The 18,806-nt window shown below is 37.9% G+C and overlaps 2 protein-coding genes across 3 annotated transcripts in view; one reads left to right on the forward strand and one right to left on the reverse strand.

Moving 5' to 3' along the window:
* Window positions 1-4,282, reverse strand: part of mboat1 (membrane bound O-acyltransferase domain containing 1) — a 19,501-nt gene extending 15,219 nt beyond the window's left edge. The window contains exons 1-4 of the mRNA XM_008432187.1: window positions 4,003-4,282; window positions 2,592-2,737; window positions 2,369-2,446; window positions 803-898 (exon numbers count right to left, since the gene is read on the reverse strand). Coding sequence (XP_008430409.1) covers window positions 803-898; window positions 2,369-2,446; window positions 2,592-2,737; window positions 4,003-4,092 — 410 coding nt within the window. The 5' untranslated portion in view covers window positions 4,093-4,282. The remainder of the gene's footprint in view (window positions 1-802; window positions 899-2,368; window positions 2,447-2,591; window positions 2,738-4,002) is intronic.
* A 1,854-nt stretch (window positions 4,283-6,136) lies between these two features.
* Window positions 6,137-16,408, forward strand: LOC103478383 (transcription factor E2F3). 2 transcript variants are annotated; one of them, XM_008432185.2, is made up of 8 exons: window positions 6,137-6,674; window positions 9,600-9,723; window positions 10,555-10,685; window positions 11,674-11,762; window positions 13,450-13,608; window positions 14,577-14,691; window positions 15,125-15,266; window positions 16,082-16,408. In XM_008432185.2, exons 1-8 carry the CDS (start codon window positions 6,393-6,395, stop codon window positions 16,372-16,374), a joined length of 1,335 nt encoding a protein of 444 aa, XP_008430407.1. In that variant the 5' UTR covers window positions 6,137-6,392; the 3' UTR covers window positions 16,375-16,408. The 2 variants fall into 2 exon arrangements, with proteins under 2 accessions (XP_008430407.1, XP_008430408.1); XM_008432186.2 differs by lacking the exon at window positions 6,137-6,674 and adding an exon at window positions 6,791-7,010.
* Window positions 16,409-18,806: the final 2,398 nt, after the last annotated feature.

Consider the following 18,806-nt stretch of genomic DNA (forward strand, 5'->3'; position numbering starts at 1 on the left):
AGAAAATTATACCCTATTTTTGTACTTTTTTTTCTTGTTTTTGAAAGGGGACTTTTTGCAGTGTAGTGGATAAGATACATGTTGAGATTTCCACTCTTTCATAGTGGCTGTAAAAATGACAACAACAAAAAAAAAGCCTGACACTGAGTTGGATCCCTAATTCAATGTACAACTGTAGGACAATCTGGCTCACAGGCCTGACTGGAAGCAAAGTCACATGGAGGACAAGTGAGGCTGCCAACTAATTCATCCACAGTGGAACTAAACAAAAACACTGGGGAACACAGTTCGCTGTTCCCTTCATTCAGTCAAACGAATAAAGTAACACAGTATGCTGAAAATGGTGGAGTTAATGTTTTAAAGGACATAACGCAGAGCCGATGTTAAATACAACTAATGTGTGCTTTGTATTGAATACTGGACCACTCCACCATACTCATGTGAAACCAACTTAAAAGCTCCGGTTCACACAATTAAGAACTGATTTGATCACCTACTTCCAATCGGATCTCGCTTTCCTGTTCAATTCCATTCCTGAACATAACAAACGAAACACGCAGAATAAAGAAAACCACAATGACCTACTGTTAACTGGGTGGGCAGCATCACCTGTGAGCAGCGTGTCCTGCTGTATTCAAATCAGTGGTGCCGTATTGACACAAGGATGTGGCAACAGTGGAAGCTTGTTGTTTGGAAATGTTAACCGACAACAAAAGGAGCGGCTCTACAACCCAACTTCCGACCAGGCCGTGTCATCCAGTGGGCGTGGTGAGGCACAGGTGAGGATTTATTCCCTCCTTACCCGGAGAAGTCCGTGGAAAGTATGCCGTAGCTGTAGATGAAGACTCTGCTCACGTGGCACGCTGTCAGATAGCCCATCGCTGTCACCATGGAATACCTGTGTGTGTGTGAGGGGAGAGAGAAAAAAAATAAGTAATGCAGACAAAAGCCATTCAGAATATCCTTGTTGAATGATTGTAGGTGTAACTGGAGCGTTTTCCACCTCTTGGTGAGTCATTCGATGACTCACAATTTCTCAGTTGCTGGAGTGTTTTTTGAAACTTCTTGGAAAATTTATTTCTTTTTAATTTTTTTTGCTGATAAAGCTTTTAAGAAGTTGTGAGCAATATTAGGAAATCCCGACAACTTACTGGATAGGATACGATGATTGTCACACGAGTACGCCGTACAATTTTTGAGTCTCCCCATTTCAATCACAAACTGCAGTGCATTTTCTTGGGATTTAAACTTTAAACCCACCACAAAGTAAAGAGAACTGTCAAGTTAAAGGAAGGCGTGGTTTTCTAAATTTTTTACGAAATAATAATCATGTTTGATTCATAAGGACTGTGCAACCAAAATATGCGATCAAGAACTTGATCAAATAATGATAAAACTCAGCGGGAGATCTCTGATTGTGTGGCAATTTATACAAGGTCACACACATAAAAAGCTTTAAAACTCCAAAATGGAGAGAAAGAAAAAAACAATAATCGTACAAAATGTATACATTTTCCACAACAACCTTAAAAAAAAAACAAAACAAAAAAAACAATCTGAAATATTGAACATGCAACAGCAGTTCAAAGTTTGGCTCAATGTATACTTTCACCTTATCGTGAGCCAGTGAAGGGGAAGCTCAGTTTTGTGTTTCAAAAGCTTTTGTATACAGCCAACAGTGTAAAGCCAATCTTTATGGCACTCTGCTGGCAGGAATTCCTTGCACACACGAATAACACAACTTGCCTTACCTCATTCATATGACTTTGTTCATGAAGACAAGATTGAAACAATGCTTGAGGAATGTAAACAACACAATCAAGCAGCCAGACAAATGGGAAAATATGTATGTAGCACAAAAAAAGCCTAAAAAAATATTTACACACAGACTGTCCTTATTAGTCAGGAATATCAGGCTGCCTTGCATCTGGCGTGCTCCTCGTTAGCTTGAGGTTTTAAAGACAACGCTCTTTATAAAGGGTGAATTATGTGACTGACTGCATTGTGAGAATGCAAGGATGGAAGTGGTTTCATTCAAGCAAGACAAAAACATTTCTAACAATTTTCCGCACGATAGCTAATCGCCGTCATTGTAAGTCTGAAGTAAGCCCACCCGTAGTTGTTTTGGTTTCTGGGAGGGACTGATCTAGTCTGACAAGATTAACCTGAAATCAACAAGAACCATAATTGCCTGGGCTGTTACACCAACTCTGAAAATAGAGTTCTAGGAAACAGATCTGTCATCCGTGTGTTGAAATGACAAGTTAGGCATGTTTGTCGGGTCCAGATACGCTGTTTTCCTAATCGAAAACCACGAGACAGGTGAGTCCTGACAAGTTCACTTAGCAGTATGAAGGAAAACCCTTGCCTGTGTACATTGGTGATGTCAGCTTTAATTATGAGGAAATAGTTAACAGCCACCACAGCGAGGATATGGGTAGAATACCTGCAGGAAAGAACACACACAATCAAAGAAGATATGTGTTGAATTTCAGATCTGTATTTATGATGACGTCATTATGTTTGAATGGACTGATTTGTAAATAAAAGGACATAAATGGGAGGCGGCGTGGGACAGTGTTACACCATACCATCCGAAGCAGAAGAGGAGAAAAGTGACTCCTAGGAGCGTGGCGACAGCATGCCGGACCATGGGGCTGGCATGGTTAGGACTGAGGTAGAGACGGAACCAGAAGGCAGCGAGCAAAGCACACAGCTGGCAGGCCAGGAAGTTCACCTGCATTGGAAGTGGGGTGGGGGGTCAAAAAAAGGAAAAATGAGTCTAGAGTGGCGCAATTGCTCTGGTTGCATTTAAGTGGGGGTTTATCATAAACACCTGAAAATGAGGCTGCACAATATGTCAAATCCAAATCATTATCACTGTATTAATAATCATCTGAGATGGATTGTTGGATAGGTTATCCATTAAAAGTCTACTTTACAATAACACATGTGGCCACTTATATGTACTCTAAGAATCCATTATGCCAGCCAGTCTGGTTTTAGTCTGGATGACACTAATCAACCAGCTAAAGCCGACATCAACACAAGGTCCTTTGCCTTGGTTCTGGGATTCATGCACACATTTCACCTCAAAGCACTTTTTCCTCTGGGACACAGAAAACAACTTTTTCCATGGTGGCTGAACTAACCCACATTGTTTATATTTGTAACATAATTGTTTTACCAGATGAACATGGCAGCTTCAGCCATCTGGAAATTGTGTTTTTAAGGATGCACCAGGCTTGTGGAGGACATCTATCCAACCATCAATTAAGTTGTTTTTTATTCTTTGTTCTAAAACCGAAAAATTTTAAACAAACTTAGCATTAGTCCTTAATTTCACTAGATAACAAAAAACATAAACCTAAGAAAAATGTGGGGTTTTTTTTAAGGGTAAACTAAGTTTTCCAGCTCTAGACAGATCTAATTCAAAATGAAGACAAAAGGAGACTGGTTGGACTGTAGAGGTTGCCGACCCCTGATCTAAGAAGTACTCATTTTACAAAGAGTCAGGATTATGGATCACACTGGACATGAGTAAAACAGAGGAGAAGACATGGTTGAAGTAATTATATCTTTTAGTCTTTGATATTAACTGCTGGCCCCTAACCCACGATATATGGTGAGAGAACAATAACACTATATAAACAAATAGAATAAAATAAACTGATGGTATTTTTGTTTTTAATATTATTAGTGTCTGGCTGCCCATAAACCTGGGGGCGTGCCCCATAATTACCTGTAAAGTCAGCCTGCGATAAGAGGCTGCATATTTCTGCTTCCTGATTTTGGACATAGACATATACGTCTGTAGCCTCTGACCTCAGGAACAGCGATGTTGGCGTAAATGTCTACGTCTCCTCACAAACAGTTTATTTCCATCAGCCCATACATTAAATATCACGTCATGACGTACACAACTGATGTTGTGTCGTCAATTTTAATTCATAAAAACGTCGCTCTGCGGTAAAAGTTTGACTCATGTCCGATTTGTCCTACCTGGTCCAGAGATAAGCCCAAGTATCCACTGACGGGCAGCAGCCACTTGCAACCGGTGGTTTTAAATATTGCGTCCTCCCGTTCGCTCATTCTGTGAAGTTTTCCAGTCACGGCACAACAAATTGACGGCTGTTCTTTCAGTCCTTTTTTCTAAATAAAAACCTACGTGATTTTGTCAGTAAATGAGATACATGCTCTGACTTAGAGGGCGTGTGACAAGCCAAACCAGTCCGGTTAACAGTAATGACAATCCCTCGGACTCGCCTCCTCCTCCTCGCTATTTTTGCTTGCATCAAGTGCGGCATAATAAGAGATGACACTTGTTCTGGTTAGTGCTTTCAAAATAAAAGTCATTGAAACCTTTTCCACGTTCTGTATCTTCGAGTCGCAGCACTTTAGTTAAATACTTCTATAAATTACTAAATAGATATTTATATAAATCAGCAAAAGTTTCTTTAAAATATAGCTTATTATCCCTTACTTTAGTTCTCGTTTTATGTGTTACTTTAAACGGAACGATAAATCTCTTAACATGACTTCCGGTGATATTCAGAGTCCTGACAACAGGAAGAACAAATAAAAATGATAATGTAATGTAGAAACAAGATTTTATCTCAAGTTTCGACTGATAAGAAGCTATGTTTTGAGCTTGGAAATCCCACAAAAAGGGTAAATATGAAATCTAAAATATGGATACTGACTTAATTCCTTCAAAAACACAATTTGCTTAAAAACATGTATGACAAAATAACCCAGTGACTTAAAATAGTAAACATGATTACTTTGTGAACTTATTTTTAATATAGCCATATATTTTTAAAAATATTTCTTAAACTTATTTTTATTTAATGCCTACCAGTTGAAAGAAAGGCATTATTCTGTCATACAGGAAATTAGCATGTTCATTTTGAACAAAATTGATCAAATTTATAGAAGTCAGTTGTTTATGCTACATCATAATAAGTCCAGACTTATCCACAAGTATGGTTTTATGCATGTGACAGATAATCCCAAAGATCTTCTAATTTTACACATGCACAAAACCATACATGTGGATAAGTCTGGACTTATGAAAATGCTAATTTCAAATTAGCAAATGACCTTGTGATGATTATATTATAAAATAATAAAAATTTTGTGGGGCAAAAAAATCGGAGATATCCAGATAAATGGTCAAATATAATTTTCCTTTCCTGAAAATATCTTAAGGTAACGCTTGACACACATGCAAATTGTCCATTCAACATAGTGTTTAGAATTCTAAAACTGAATGCCAAGAAAAGTTTAATAGTCAGATTACAGCGGATCTTCTGCTGGTTTGTAGAGGTGTCTAACTGTCCTCAAAAAGTATTGCCTATTTACAGAATGTCCAGATAATACTGAAACAGTGGTTATGCTGTTTTACTATTGCAATGATGTGTACTGTTATCCACCTGTTTACAACAATTGACATCCTACACTGCAAAAATAATTTACTCACTCATACAGGTTTTTTTTTTTAAAACTATCAATGATAACATTGCTACTATTTAATAAATAAATAAATGTAAATCTTCTTCAGGAGCTCAAAGTTTATCCTTGCCCCTCCCACCTGGGGATTAAAAAAAAAATATTGCAGCAATTATAGGTTTTACACAAAATAGCCTTTTGAAACTGAGCACACTTAAATGAATCATTTTTGTCATTGAATAGTCAAGTGCTAAATGCTCCATTGAGCTGAATTCTTTTGAAGTTGCTTTTCTATATTCTTTAACGCTTTTGGCATTTGTTTCACAAGTCAAAACATTCAGCTGACCTGCAAGAAAGAAAGGAGTTAAACCTTTTATGGCCTCAATTTTGTTTTGCTTCTGTTTAGTGAAACTACCATAGTTACTGGCGTCCTCCTCTTTTCACCTTAATAGATCACTCGCGCCACCCAGCGTCCATCCCTGAAACACGCAGTGCGTGACTAGTAACGTCCCCTGTTTACAACTGCCAATTAACACGTGGCTAACCCAAAGTACGTTCCTCATTGGTCAAAGCGGAACCGATATGGGCGGAAATTCGAGTGCGCAGGACCAATGGAGTCCGGCATGCAAATTCCGTTTGAAAATTTGCCGGGAAATCTGAGTTTCGCGGGAGGGCTCTTGAGCGCGTAAACCGTATCCCTTCATTCATCAGGCCGTTTCCTGAAGCCATTTCTAGACGGGAGGAACGAGAGTTGCGCTACTTTTAAATCCGTTGCATCTGCCTAAATGCACGTTCTTAAGGAAAAATACTTTTTAAAAATCGATCATTCAGACATTCATCTTCACGTCCGTGTGATTATTTTTGTCTCTGCCGCGACGGATTAGCAGCCGTACGGGCTTTAAAGTTGAGAGACAAGAAAGGGGTTACCCCGAATACGCAAGATGAGAAGAGGGATCTCCTCGGCTCCGGACAAAGTGATTTTAGCAGGGGTTGGGGGCTCCTCTCTGGATAATAATATAATTTTAACAGCTCTCTCGGATCGTTTAAACCCTGGTCAATCTAATACCACGTATATTCAAATAATAACCACCCCACCGCCTTGTAACGTTACACAGACATCAAGTGTGTGTTTATCCGAACCTCAGGTTAACAGCATTTATACAACTCCGCAACAAGCTGCTGCAAACGGAACCGGACAGCGACCCGCTCTGGGAAGACCACCGGTAATGACATCCACAGCACATTTTTCACACATTTCTCAACTGCAACCAGGCTCCGGTGTGATAAAACGTTAGCCTGCTAAGCTAGCCGAGCTTGTTGTTTGGGCAGCTAATGTTAGCTGCTTAGCCAGGGCATTCCCACGACTCAACCCCAGCTATGAAGCTAACTAACTAACCCAAAGAGGTTGCTTGGGAGTTTTGTTGACTCTATGAAGGCAGAAGGCAAGTTTAGGTTAGTTTAACTTTTCTAGGAATGCAGAGGTGCCGTGTAACAGCGAGCTAGCGAACTTCATGGTGCTTTAGGGTCCGCTTCACCTTTGCAGCCAGATGGAAATATCGGTAAGGGATGAGTAGCGTTAGCGCTGGCCTAGTAGCTGCTGATGTCTTTATTTGGGGTTGATGGGGGGGTTGTTTGGCAGCCTGGTTTTTAATGGGCTTATTTTTAAGCTTCCTAATTGAATACAAGTAGCGAAGCTTTCAAAAACACAAACTTCCTCACGATTACAGTCTGGCCTCAGTTGAGAAACTACTCGATCTCTCGTCGTCTCTGAAGATGCAAGCCAAGTTGAATCTGGCGTCAAACTGTATTAGCTTTCAAAGCTAGGTGGGTTATTGATTATTAGACAAGAGAGGAACATATCTCGTTCTCCTTGACCTATATTTTGAACATGTTTTCATACGCATTTCTCTTTGTTAATAAAGTGACGTTGTGGTGGTGTTTCATGCCAAGTAAAGTGAAACCCAAGTTTGCTGCTTTGAATCTCATTGCACGTTTCCTGTAAATTGATCATGCACAAACCACACGCTTGAGTTTATGCAGAATTCAGGGCGTAGAGCTGTTCATTGCTATTCATCTTTCATGAAGGGAACCAGTTAGTGTGTCAGGCTGTAGCCATGACCAGGCTGAGGGGTGAGGGGATCTGCTTGGTGATATAAAATGGCTGACACTTAAACTGTCAAGAGGACATATTCCTGTGTCTTATTATATATTTAAGAAACAGAGACCAGTTTTTAAAGATTTAGACACTTCCTTAAGATACTGCCACCCTCAGAGGTGTTTAAAGAGAAATGCACATTGTTGCTGTGAAACTACAGCATTGTGGGTACTTGTAACACACTTTTGAAGAAGTTCTTTTTTTTTTTTTTTTTTTTAATTCCAGTGTTTCACAATTGATTTAAATCAGATGTTATTGCAGGGATGTGTTAGTGCCCTGCAAGGGTTGGTTTTTTTTTTCTAACATTGTGCAGGTAAAACCTTTTTTTAAGTTGTATAAGTAGAAGGTCCAATGAGAAGAATTATACACATTTTTGACTTTTTGCATTTAACTTGGATATTCACTCTTCACTTGTTTCTAGTCGTGGAACAAGATGCATACCGTCAAATTGCACTCAAGTGTCTTTACAAATGTGAGGTGACAAAAATACAAGTAGAAAGTATGTAGCTGTGTTGTGGCCTTAACAATTTAAGTTGCCTCAGTTAAGTGTGAACCTGCATGATATTCTTTAGTGTGACTGAAGTACTATGGTTTTATTTGAGCAGAAACGTATTACATAGTTTTATTTGAAACTGAAAAGGAGTGCTTTTTCTCACAATAACATTCAAAACCTTACATTTAGAATTTGGAGATTTCTTCACTTTGCTTTGGTAGACTTTCAATGTAACATCAGTTTTCTTGTAAATGTGCATTTTGTACAATATTTTGTGCAAATACTAAACATTTTAGTTTCCCCCATCCCCCAAGTACAAGACACGTTTAACAACTGGACATTATTTTAGTCAGGCTCTGCTGAAGTAGCGAGGTTGCAGTTGGCCTCCTAAAATACATGGTACTTGTGGCTAGCCCACACTTTGTGTAAAACCACTGTAATTCATTAAGTAAGATTGGTGTCTTCCGATAGTAAACCCAGGATTGTCCTTTTTTTTTTTTTTTGCAAATGTAATGTTTCTTTATCACCAATTTTGTATTTTATTGTAAGCCAGGATTAAGAAAGTAGTTTTTTTTTAAGCCAGCTGACCTGGGGTGTGCAGCAACAGGTGTGAAAAAGGACAGTGTTTCCATAGATACGGACGGATAAATCTGGAGCTTCAACCGCACAAACAGAATGCTGAAAATGTTTTCATTTTAAAACCATATTGTACTTTTACACCAGTAGCTTCTGCATGCCTGCTGCAGTGATGGAGTGATGGAGAAGAATGTACACATTTATACTGATATAGTTTTGTCAATAAGTGCTGGATGACAAAAATATGCAGATATATAGTTTTTATTTTGATACTACAACTGCACTACTATGCAGTACACAACTGTGTGTGGTTATGTTTTGGGAAGTAATGAAACCCTCTGTGGGGAAAAATAGGGTTGCAACGAAATTAATCTCAATCAAATCTAGTATAGTTTTTTCTTAATGGACAGAAAACTAAACAATAATTCTGATCCATAGTTGTAGAAGTTTAATTTAGGATTTGGTCTCTTCTTGAGTCTTGTAAAACAGAAGTGATGACCAACTGCAAATATGATGTAGGATCAGAATGTATTGAGTTTTTTTTGCTTTTTGTCTCTTGTAATATGCAAATATGCAGTTCATGTCTCTTGTGTTTTGACACATTTGAGCCATTTGTTAGCAGGTTGAGGTGTTTCCACAAAGACTGAAAAATAGGAGCCAACCTCAGGCTACCAGTCACTCCTTTGGACCCTGACACTAAAGACCCTCTGACTGGCTGAGCTGAGGTGTTTCAGTGAAATCTTCCATTTGTTTTGCTGTTGTTTAGCCCATACATGTAGTTAGCTTGGATTCAAAAATACCTGTTGCATCCTGTGTATGAGCAACTTCATATATCAGTAGCGAGGCTCTGTCAGATGAGCCAGAATCACCCCGATAGCGAACGCCTGCCTCACTTTCTGTTGACGCTCGCTTGTTCCCTTCCAGGCAAAAAGGCGGTTGGCGCTTGACGACTCGGATCACCAGTACCAGTCAGAACCAGCCAAAACACCAAGAGGCCGAGGAGGAGCTGCAGCTGCAGCAAACGGGACACGACTTAAAACACCCAGAAGTAAGTAGCAGGTTTTAAGGAACATGATGTCTTGCTTGCTTTTGTAATTTCCAGGTGGGAATTTGTAGAGGAAAACAAACTCCATGTTGACGATATTTTAATGTCCGGAATTCCTTCAGATAACCTATAGATTATAAAAGGTTTTTCATTTCTTAAAGTGCTTTTATTTTTGCATTAAATTCTTGTTAAAATGTTTGTTTACGTTCCACATCACAAGATGAGTTTTTGCATACAGAACAAACCGACCAAAGACCACACTGTGCTTTAAAAAAAAAAGTATTTAATGTAAAATAACCTAGTTTAGTTGGAGCTGATCCAGGTTAGTCCAAATGGCAAATGAAAAAGCCATCTGTGAATTGTCCCTTTACAACACGACTGAACCCGGAGCCCACTTCAGTGTCGCGTTTCATTCCGGTTATAACGTGGGCATGAAACCCCACTTGGAGATTTTACATAGTTTGTACCTAAATGCACAGACTGTTTACAAAAGTAGATGAAACTGGTAACAGTCCAAGCTTGCTTTCCACGACATGATTCTTCTCCCTACCCATCTGGCTCGTAGTGCAACTTGCCTGAAAAATTATGTCAAAGCTCATGCTTAAAAAATATTTTACTTGCTTCATTGTAAACACAAGATCCTCAAAAGAGGGAAAAAAAATGTCCCTTCTACCGTTGCATGCACTTTTGTTCTTACTTTTTTCCTTTGTTTTAATTTAGGAGAAAGTTGCCACCATGAGGAATGTAGCCTCCACTGACCACCGCTGACTTTTACACGACCTCAACAACAAAAGTACTGTTTAAATGACTTTCCTCAACTTTCACCCTCCTCAGCCCCCAAGTCTCCACCTGAGAAGACGCGATACGACACTTCGCTGGGCCTGCTCACAAAGAAGTTTGTGGATCTCCTTGCCCAGTCTTCTGATGGCGTTTTGGACCTCAACCTTGCTGCTGAAACCTTACAGGTAAATTCACATCTCAGTCGAAGAAGTTAAGAGTGTGCGTAAGGTGTAAGCAATCCAAACTGATATTAATCCATTGCAACGCTTTAGCCAGAAATATGAAAACTAGGTGTGCAAATTTGAAAACTTGGTGAGTGCATTTTAGCTGAACCGATTGGAAATGTTGCTAAAAATGTTTGTTAATTCAGGGAAATTGAGCCAATAGTTGTGCAAAGCACAGAGATATTGATCCAACTGATCTTAGTTTGCCTGAAAGGAAATATTTCACCAGAAAGAGAGGGACAGTTGTTAACTTTGTAACGCCATCCCAACTTTGAATGGTGGTGGCAGCATTATGTTGTGGGGCTATTTTACTAGAGGAACCTTTAGTTTTTGTTTTTCTTATGTTCCTCTGTTAAAGAATGTTTATTTAAACTAAGATTATGGTTAGCATTAGCATGTTTTGATAGGACTTGTTGATCATTTTGCTCGTAGCACATTTCTACCAGTTAAATCATTAAGTTCATATGGGAAAACAACTTCAGAAAGCTTTATCTGAATTAAGTTTAGGTAGGTTTTAATAACTTTCTTTCCTTGATCAGCACATAAATGAAGCGACTGTCAGATTTGACTGACATCAAACACACACGATTCGTTGTTCTCTACCTGCTAACCTGATTTTTACAGAATAAAACTCTTGAGTTGTAGGTGCAACTTAAAACCAATTAGATCAACTCAATGGTCTGATTGGTTTGTAAAACACTTAAAATTTTAGTAGTTACAAATGGGATCTGGGAGACTGGTAAGCACCATGATGGATAGGGGTTTCCAATGAGATTCACACACTGCCTGCATTTCTGAGAGACACTTGATGTCTAAAGTCTGTTGTATTTTTGCAGATCAGGTGTGCTTTTGTCTTTATGCAAGCATGTATTCTTTTTATCTGAAGGAAAAATTAAATACTTTTTTTTTAATCATTTATAAATTGCTCAATTCTCCTGTATTCTCTCAGGTACAGAAAAGGCGGCTGTATGATATCACCAACGTATTAGAAGGTATCCATCTTATCAAGAAGAAGTCCAAAAATAACATTCAGTGGATGTAAGTCGTCACCGCCTCGCACTCTGTCCTACAAATATAGATTTGGAATTTATTTATTTATTTATTTTTTTACAAAAGAACCCAAACAGTGTTTAATTTTGTTCAGAGTTGCTGAATGTCTAAATAACACAGATTGTTTTTCTATACCTGAAAAAGGATCAGTTAATTTCTCGTCTAATTTCCTACAAACTCCATCCTGTGAACTTCAGACAGCCGAGTGACTGTAGAGACACGGAGCATTCAGCTCCGTCATTTACACCGCAACAAGCACTTTGCCTGCATCTTAGGTTGTTTAGTAGAAAACACTGCATCACAAACAGAACTCCCAGAATTTTGTCAACAAACATCCTCACCTGAAAGTTGCCTCGGGTAAAACCTGGCGAAAAATTGACATCTCCTAGTTTTTGCATCTGAAAACCCCCTACATCATCTTTAATTTAATTAATGTAACTTGAACTGAAAAAAATGGGTATTTGCAACTAAATCAGGGAGTATCAACATAAGCTTTACTGGCACTGGTGCCAAAATAACGGCAAGACAATGAAGTACGCTAGTACCATAGCATGTTGGGAAGGTATTCTTGCTTTAATTATAATACTTGTTTTATTTCTAACCATTTCTTTACATGTGAAAATCTGAAAAGTGTGGTTTACATCTCAGGAGTTACTTAATCGAATCCACCTAAAATCCTCTGAAACTTCATTCATGAACATGTTGGATCGTAAAGCACAAGGAACACAGGCGATAGGTCAGGAATAAAGTAGACAAGCAGGCTAATTTTAGACATTTTAAGCTTTGAACGTCACAGAGAGCGTGAATCATGAATGCAGTGAAGAGGGATCTGCAGAGGTCTTTTATGCAGGCGGTGGAATTTAATGACAGGAAACTTGTGACTCATGCACTTCACAAATTTAAAATATGCAAGAATAAAATGTTTTCCACAAACTGTATTGAAGACATACTCTGGTAAGAACGCAGTAAACAAAATTGAATATTTTGGTCTACATAAAAACTGTTGGGTGTAATGGAAAATTAAGCACCGCATCACTCCGAACATGTCATCCTCACGCTGAAGGTTTTTCTCCACAAGCAACAAGGGAGCTGCTAAGAACTGATGAAAAGATGACTAGTATAAACGGTCTCTATAGGTTTTCTGTTTCTGTGAGCCCCTAACTAACTTGTTAGGGTCTGAAAAAGTCTGCAGAGTTGGTGAGAAGGTCATCTTCCAGCAGAGCAGACCTAAAAAATGCACCCAGAGATAAATGTGAATACACAGACCTTTAGTAGGCCTCTCCAGAAATGTACTGATAACATGCTTAGGAGGTACTTAAGCTATTTGATTAAAAAGTGGTGGAGCAGGCATGCATTTTAAAGTTGCAGGTCTGAAAGTGTAGACCACTGCTTGATGTATAAAGCAGTCATGACCTAAAAGCATCACAGCTGTACCTGAAATCTGCAGAGTATATTGTTGCAGGGGTGGAATACATGCATCCTATACTTTTAAGATTTTTGTTTATAGAAATTGTTTAATGCATCCTTTTCCTTACTCTTCATATTGATGCACCACTTGGTGGTTAGGATATGAAATTCATTGAAGCTTGTTGTAACTTGACCAACGGTGGAAGAAGGATGATCACTTTGGCCACTCACTGCGTCTACCTTCATTTAAACTGTCTTGTTTTCTCAGGGGCTGCAGTCTGTTGGAGGTAGAGGGGGCTCTGAGCCAAAGGCAAAGCCTCACTGCTGAGGTTTCTGCGCTGGGTGAAGAGGAGCAAAGGCTCGAAAAACTCATCCAGAGATGCAGCCTTGATATAAAACAAATGAGCGAATTACCAGGCAACCAGAAATATCCTTTTTTTTTGTTTTTTTTGTTAACTCTGTGTGAATTTGAAAAAAAAGGTATGTGTTGTCAGTAAATGTCTGATTTCTTCACCAGAAGTTTAATTATATTTATCTTCATTCTTGCTCAAAAGCTTAAATGGTATAACTTTTACAGTACACAAAAATATTTTTTTCTTAAAAAAGCAAAATAAAAAAATCCTTTTGGGGGAAAAAGAAGATTGCATACATTAAAACTCTATTTACATGCACTGCATGCAGACACTTTTTTTACTCACCGACAGGCTAAATGTTTCTTGCTTTTTATACGTTAACCACAATTATACTAAAGTTATGCCGTTCCCTCCATGCTTCACATTTCGGGGCTGTTTTCTCAGACTCAAAAATATCCCGCTTTGTATCAAAAGTCATTAGAGTCAAACGCTTTGTTTCATCAGACTACAAAAGACAACGTTTTATAATTATGGTCTGTCTGTTGAAGCTGGAATCGCTTTTTCCTATATTTATAATTGGACATTGTTTAAAGAGATGAATGTGACACATTCAGACATTTTTTTACATTTTATTCAAGGATGAACAAGATTTGTGGAGGTTAATTTGTATTTTTCCTGAGTTCTTATCTGATGTCTTTATTTTTTTTCTTGATGTCACACACAGACACTTTTTGTCCGTCAGTGCCTCCAATTAGTTGTTGTGAATTAATCAGCATAATTTTTGTTTTCCCAAATTGTCTGAAGCTTTTAAATTTGAAGAAAGGAATTAATGCATATAAAAAAAAAAGAATCTTAATTCTGGCATTAAGAAAAAAAAAAAAAAAAAGTTTAATCCTAAATGACTGTAAGCGGCAAAAGCTTAATCTGATTTAATATCTGAAATTTTTTGGAACAGTAATTTGTTGTTTTATAGTGTGTGTCTTTTTTCAGCCACATATTGCTATAGTGTTTGTTTTTTTTTCCTTAACCCCGCTGTTTGCACATATGCTTATATAACGTACCAAGACATCAAGCAGCTGGGGAGCCTGAGAGACCAGACTGTAATTGTCGTCAAAGCGCCAACAGATACCAAACTAGAAGTGCCAGACCCTGATGAGGTTTGTGCAAGTACCGACAGGCTGGATTTCTTTGTTCTCGCCCTTTCTTCATCTGACGAATGAGATGCATTTGCCGAATGATGAGGCTTAGCTTTTGATAATGCTTGTTAACATTGTATTCTACTCTGAAGTGCTGCTGTACGTTGTGGGCATTGTGATTTGCAATTGCATAGACTGAATAGAGATAATTATTTTTTTCTTAGTCTGTAAATCTTGCAGATGTTGTACGCAACTTTCAACTGGATTCTATAGCAATATCACAATGTTGTTGGAGTTTGTTTTCAAGATCTTCAGCTAAAAATGTCTGCATATGTTGGCAGTGCTTACAGCGCATTTATAAATTGGTTAAGTTGTTGCCTTTGATGTTTGACAAATTTGTTGTAGATGCAGTTAAGAGGCTTGTAATGTTTGAACTCTTGTTTCCTCTCTCCAGAGTCTGTCCATCCACCTCAGCAGCACAAAGGGTCCTATCGAAGTGCTTTTGTGTCCAGATGAGGAGAACGACATGAGAAGTCCTGTAAAAAATGGCAACACCGACATTAATGGCAACTCTCCTTTCCTGAAAGTTGTTCAAGGTTGGTGACAGATATTAACAGCAGTTGTTCACACAGAAGCTTTTTAGACCAAAATACTATATCAGTTATTGCTTATTTGTATTCATATTAGTTCCAGTTTTATATTTGTACATGCTATATAAGGGGGACATGCAAAGTGTCGCAGCTGTTACAAAGTAGCTTTTTGTTACATTTGTTAACAAAGAAGAAACTTATACAAAACGGTTGCGCTTAAGGTAAAGACAATAGATAACTGAAACATGAATGGTGTCAATTTCATGGTAGGTATCAATTCTGTGTCCAATATTTTAATTTTGAGGAAACCTCAGCTAAAAGTTTTTGCGTGTTAGCTTCTCCATTGGATGCTAAATAGCCTCGGAAATTAAATTTGTCTTTAGCTTTATACATGTTTTAAACACAACCTGTAACTGCTATAAATATTGACAAACCATTTTAGGAAATAAAACAAGCGTCTGACAAAAAGGAAGCTCAAAATAATCAACAAACAAAAGAGTAGGCTGTACAAAGCAAAGTCGGGTTTTCTATGTGTAAACATGGCTTTACTGAATCTGAAACTTTAATAAAAAAAAATTTATTTCATAGCTTTGGGTTTTGTTGATTCACTTAAATGAAAGATTTAAACGTAAGTGTATGTTGGGACAAACGGCAGAGTTGTGCTCTAGAACTTTTCTTTCTGTCCTTATATATTTTCGCAACAAAAATCAGAAACCTTGCGGTCTTCAGTTTGAAAGAGTGGTGATGAAAATGTATGTTAATCGGAAGTTATTGTAACATAAAAAAAAGAATATTGAATATTTTTTGACACTATTTTTCAGATTCCAACTGCACAACCACTTCCCCCAGCACTTTCCTGTCTCCACCCGCATCTTCTTCCGCCGTCTCCGTGACGACGCTTTCCCCCATCTCATCCCCGTACACCAGTCTCCTCCAGCAGACAGAAGACCAGGTCCCCTCATCCCAAGGTCCCTTCTTAAACCTTGTGCCTCCCATCTTGGAAGATGACTACCTGTTAGGTTTGGAAGACGACCAGGGGATCAGTGACTTGTTTGATGCCTGTGACTTTGATAAAATGCCCTCACTTGGTCTGGATGATCTCCTGTGTAGCTAGCATCAGCTAAAAGAAGATGGAGATGAAACTCAGAGGGCTTTGATGGTGTATTTCTTACTCATTTTATTTTATTTTTTTCCCTCGCAGATGTTTTTACACAGGTGATAGAAACGTGTAGGTAAAGGGAATCGACTCGCCGTATGATGCAGTGTTTGTCGTTGTACAGAGAAACAATTTGAAGGAAAACACTCCACAAATCTTGGCATTATTACCCATGTCCTGATTGACTCGGTTGAGTTTTTCTTGGCGGTGTGATCACGCAAGTCCATATGCGGGAAAGGGGAACCATTCGGTTTTTGTTTCTGTGAATAGTTTTAGGTTTATTTTTGTATTTGATGAACCCTCTCCCCTCTTCCCTGTGTGTTATTGCCAAGTGCTGTGAGGGGGGGAAAGTCTAAAGAGTTTTTAACAATAGATTTCATTCTATTACACCAATGATGTGATTGAAGGCTTATATTGTTTCTTTATAAATGTGGCACCCTGGTGTGCAAATGTAGAACGTTTTAGATGTTAAAAATTATAAAAGGCAAGGGTCAGGAGGAGGTTTAAGAGTCGCCTGTGTATGTTTGAGCACCATTCTCCAATTTCGAGCTGCATGTCCGACTGTGTTGGTGCACAAGTGAGTAATAGGTGCTCTTGAATTAACACAGATTAACTGGAGTTGGTCGTGTCGTGATAAAGTGAAATTATAACTGTGCAATGATGTATGCAAGACAAAAGTCTTGTCTTTTTGAAGTTGCAGAACCCCCAAAACAAACAGCAAAAAAAAAAGAGGCCATAACCCTCCTGAAATTAGGGGTTTAGCTAAAGAAGCACCTAATGTACCCAAGGGTATAAACTTAAAAATCATCTGCAGTTCATACTTTTTTGATACTTTCTAAATTTCTGATTCAAACTGCTTCAGCCCTGCTGCTGTCCTGTCACCTACAATTATACTGTGTTGAAAAACATTGAGTTTGAGTCAAGTGCAGCGCAATGTACTGGTTTTTTTTTTTTTTTTTTTTCCTTTTCCTTTTTTTTGGAAGCTCAAGAGTTTTGTACTTTTAAAATATTTTAATACTTCACCAAATGACTTAATGATCAGCCATGGAACAAAAAAATAATAATTCTGAATGAAGCTGCAGGGTTTCCCTAGACAAACAAGCGTTTAATATTTATGACAAATTCTGCTAAATTCTTAAACCATGGTTCGGAATAAAACCTTGTTTAATATAGAAGCTGCTTACATGTTGACCCCCCCTGGCTTTTATTGATCACTGATGATCCTCCTGCTGCTAGTGTTGACTCTCCCCACCCCCATCGCCCCAACTTGACTAATGTATAATTGTGTGTACAGTGTGAATGAGTTGTCAGATTAAGCCAGCTGTGTGTAAATTCATGTACAGTTTTCTATATTTTTGTCAATGCACAAGGTACTATAGGCTACCTCTCACTCAATGTTAGACTGTCGTAGTAGAGCATAGAGGTCAACGCCATAATGTGTGAAAATATTTGAATTACCCTTTTGTGATAGAAGTTATATAATTTAGCAGTGGGTTGAATTTTACAACCTGAAATGTTAGACTCAAAATACCAATGCTCTTATACCAGTTTAATAACGTCATGTTTTAAATTTCATTCACAGGGTGCTCATTTGATTGGCAAAAGATGAGATTTATTGGACTTTACTGGTAGATCGTTTCTATAAGTTATTTAGCCTATGTTAGTTTTTTGTTTGATGTGAAAGTAGAAAATCTTATACACCCCCAAAAGCAGTTTTTACAGACCCGAGTGTAGTATTTCAATATAATTTACCCTTAGCATAATACTTATCTGCGCTGATGAACAAGTATGATCACAGGGTTCCTAAATGTTGGAGGGAGTAAAAAAAAATGGAAACCTGATGTTTCCAAATCTGAAAAGGAGTGAAATGCCATCTATGACATTGTTGAATTGAAAGCCAACTTGAGTAATGTTGTATTTTGATTTGTTAAAGCTGCACATAAAAACCAACAGTCATATTTTTTTTTGTACTCAAATCCCCAAGAATATATATAGAAAAAATACAAAGATTTAGAAATTTAAGTCTTGAAAATGATGGAATTTTAAAATAGAATATGTATAGGAACTCTGTGATCAGGTCTCAAATTTCCAAATACCAAGGAAATTACAAAAAAAAAAAAATGCATTTTTCACTTTATTGCAGAGTGCCAAAATTGATTGATTCTAAGATTTAACATGAAATTTTACAACATGTCAAAAAAAAAATCCAGCTTCATAATTGGCTGGAACATCAAATAAATCAGCTGAATTGACAGCATAGTTTATTTACAATTTCCCAGGTAGCATATTTGCATCAATGTATTGTTTTATGTATTCACATTTATGTCTCAGTTTAATTCTTAAACCTCTACACCGCAGTTCATGTAGATAATCTAATTCTGCATCCATTT

The sequence above is a fragment of the Poecilia reticulata genome, linkage group LG16, assembly GCF_000633615.1.
Source record: "Poecilia reticulata strain Guanapo linkage group LG16, Guppy_female_1.0+MT, whole genome shotgun sequence".
Taxonomy (NCBI): Eukaryota; Metazoa; Chordata; class Actinopteri; order Cyprinodontiformes; family Poeciliidae; genus Poecilia; species Poecilia reticulata.

Excerpts from the sequence above, each read along its gene's own strand:
- LOC103478383 (XM_008432185.2), top strand. The coding sequence starts at position 6,393 with ATGAGAAGAGGGATCTCCTCGGCTCCGGACAAAGTGATTTTAGCAGGG. Across the intron at positions 11,763-13,449 it reads AAAAATAACATTCAGTGGAT|GGGCTGCAGTCTGTTGGAGG; the intron begins GTAAGTCGTCAC and ends TTGTTTTCTCAG. Across the intron at positions 14,692-15,124 it reads AAGTGCCAGACCCTGATGAG|AGTCTGTCCATCCACCTCAG; the intron begins GTTTGTGCAAGT and ends TCCTCTCTCCAG.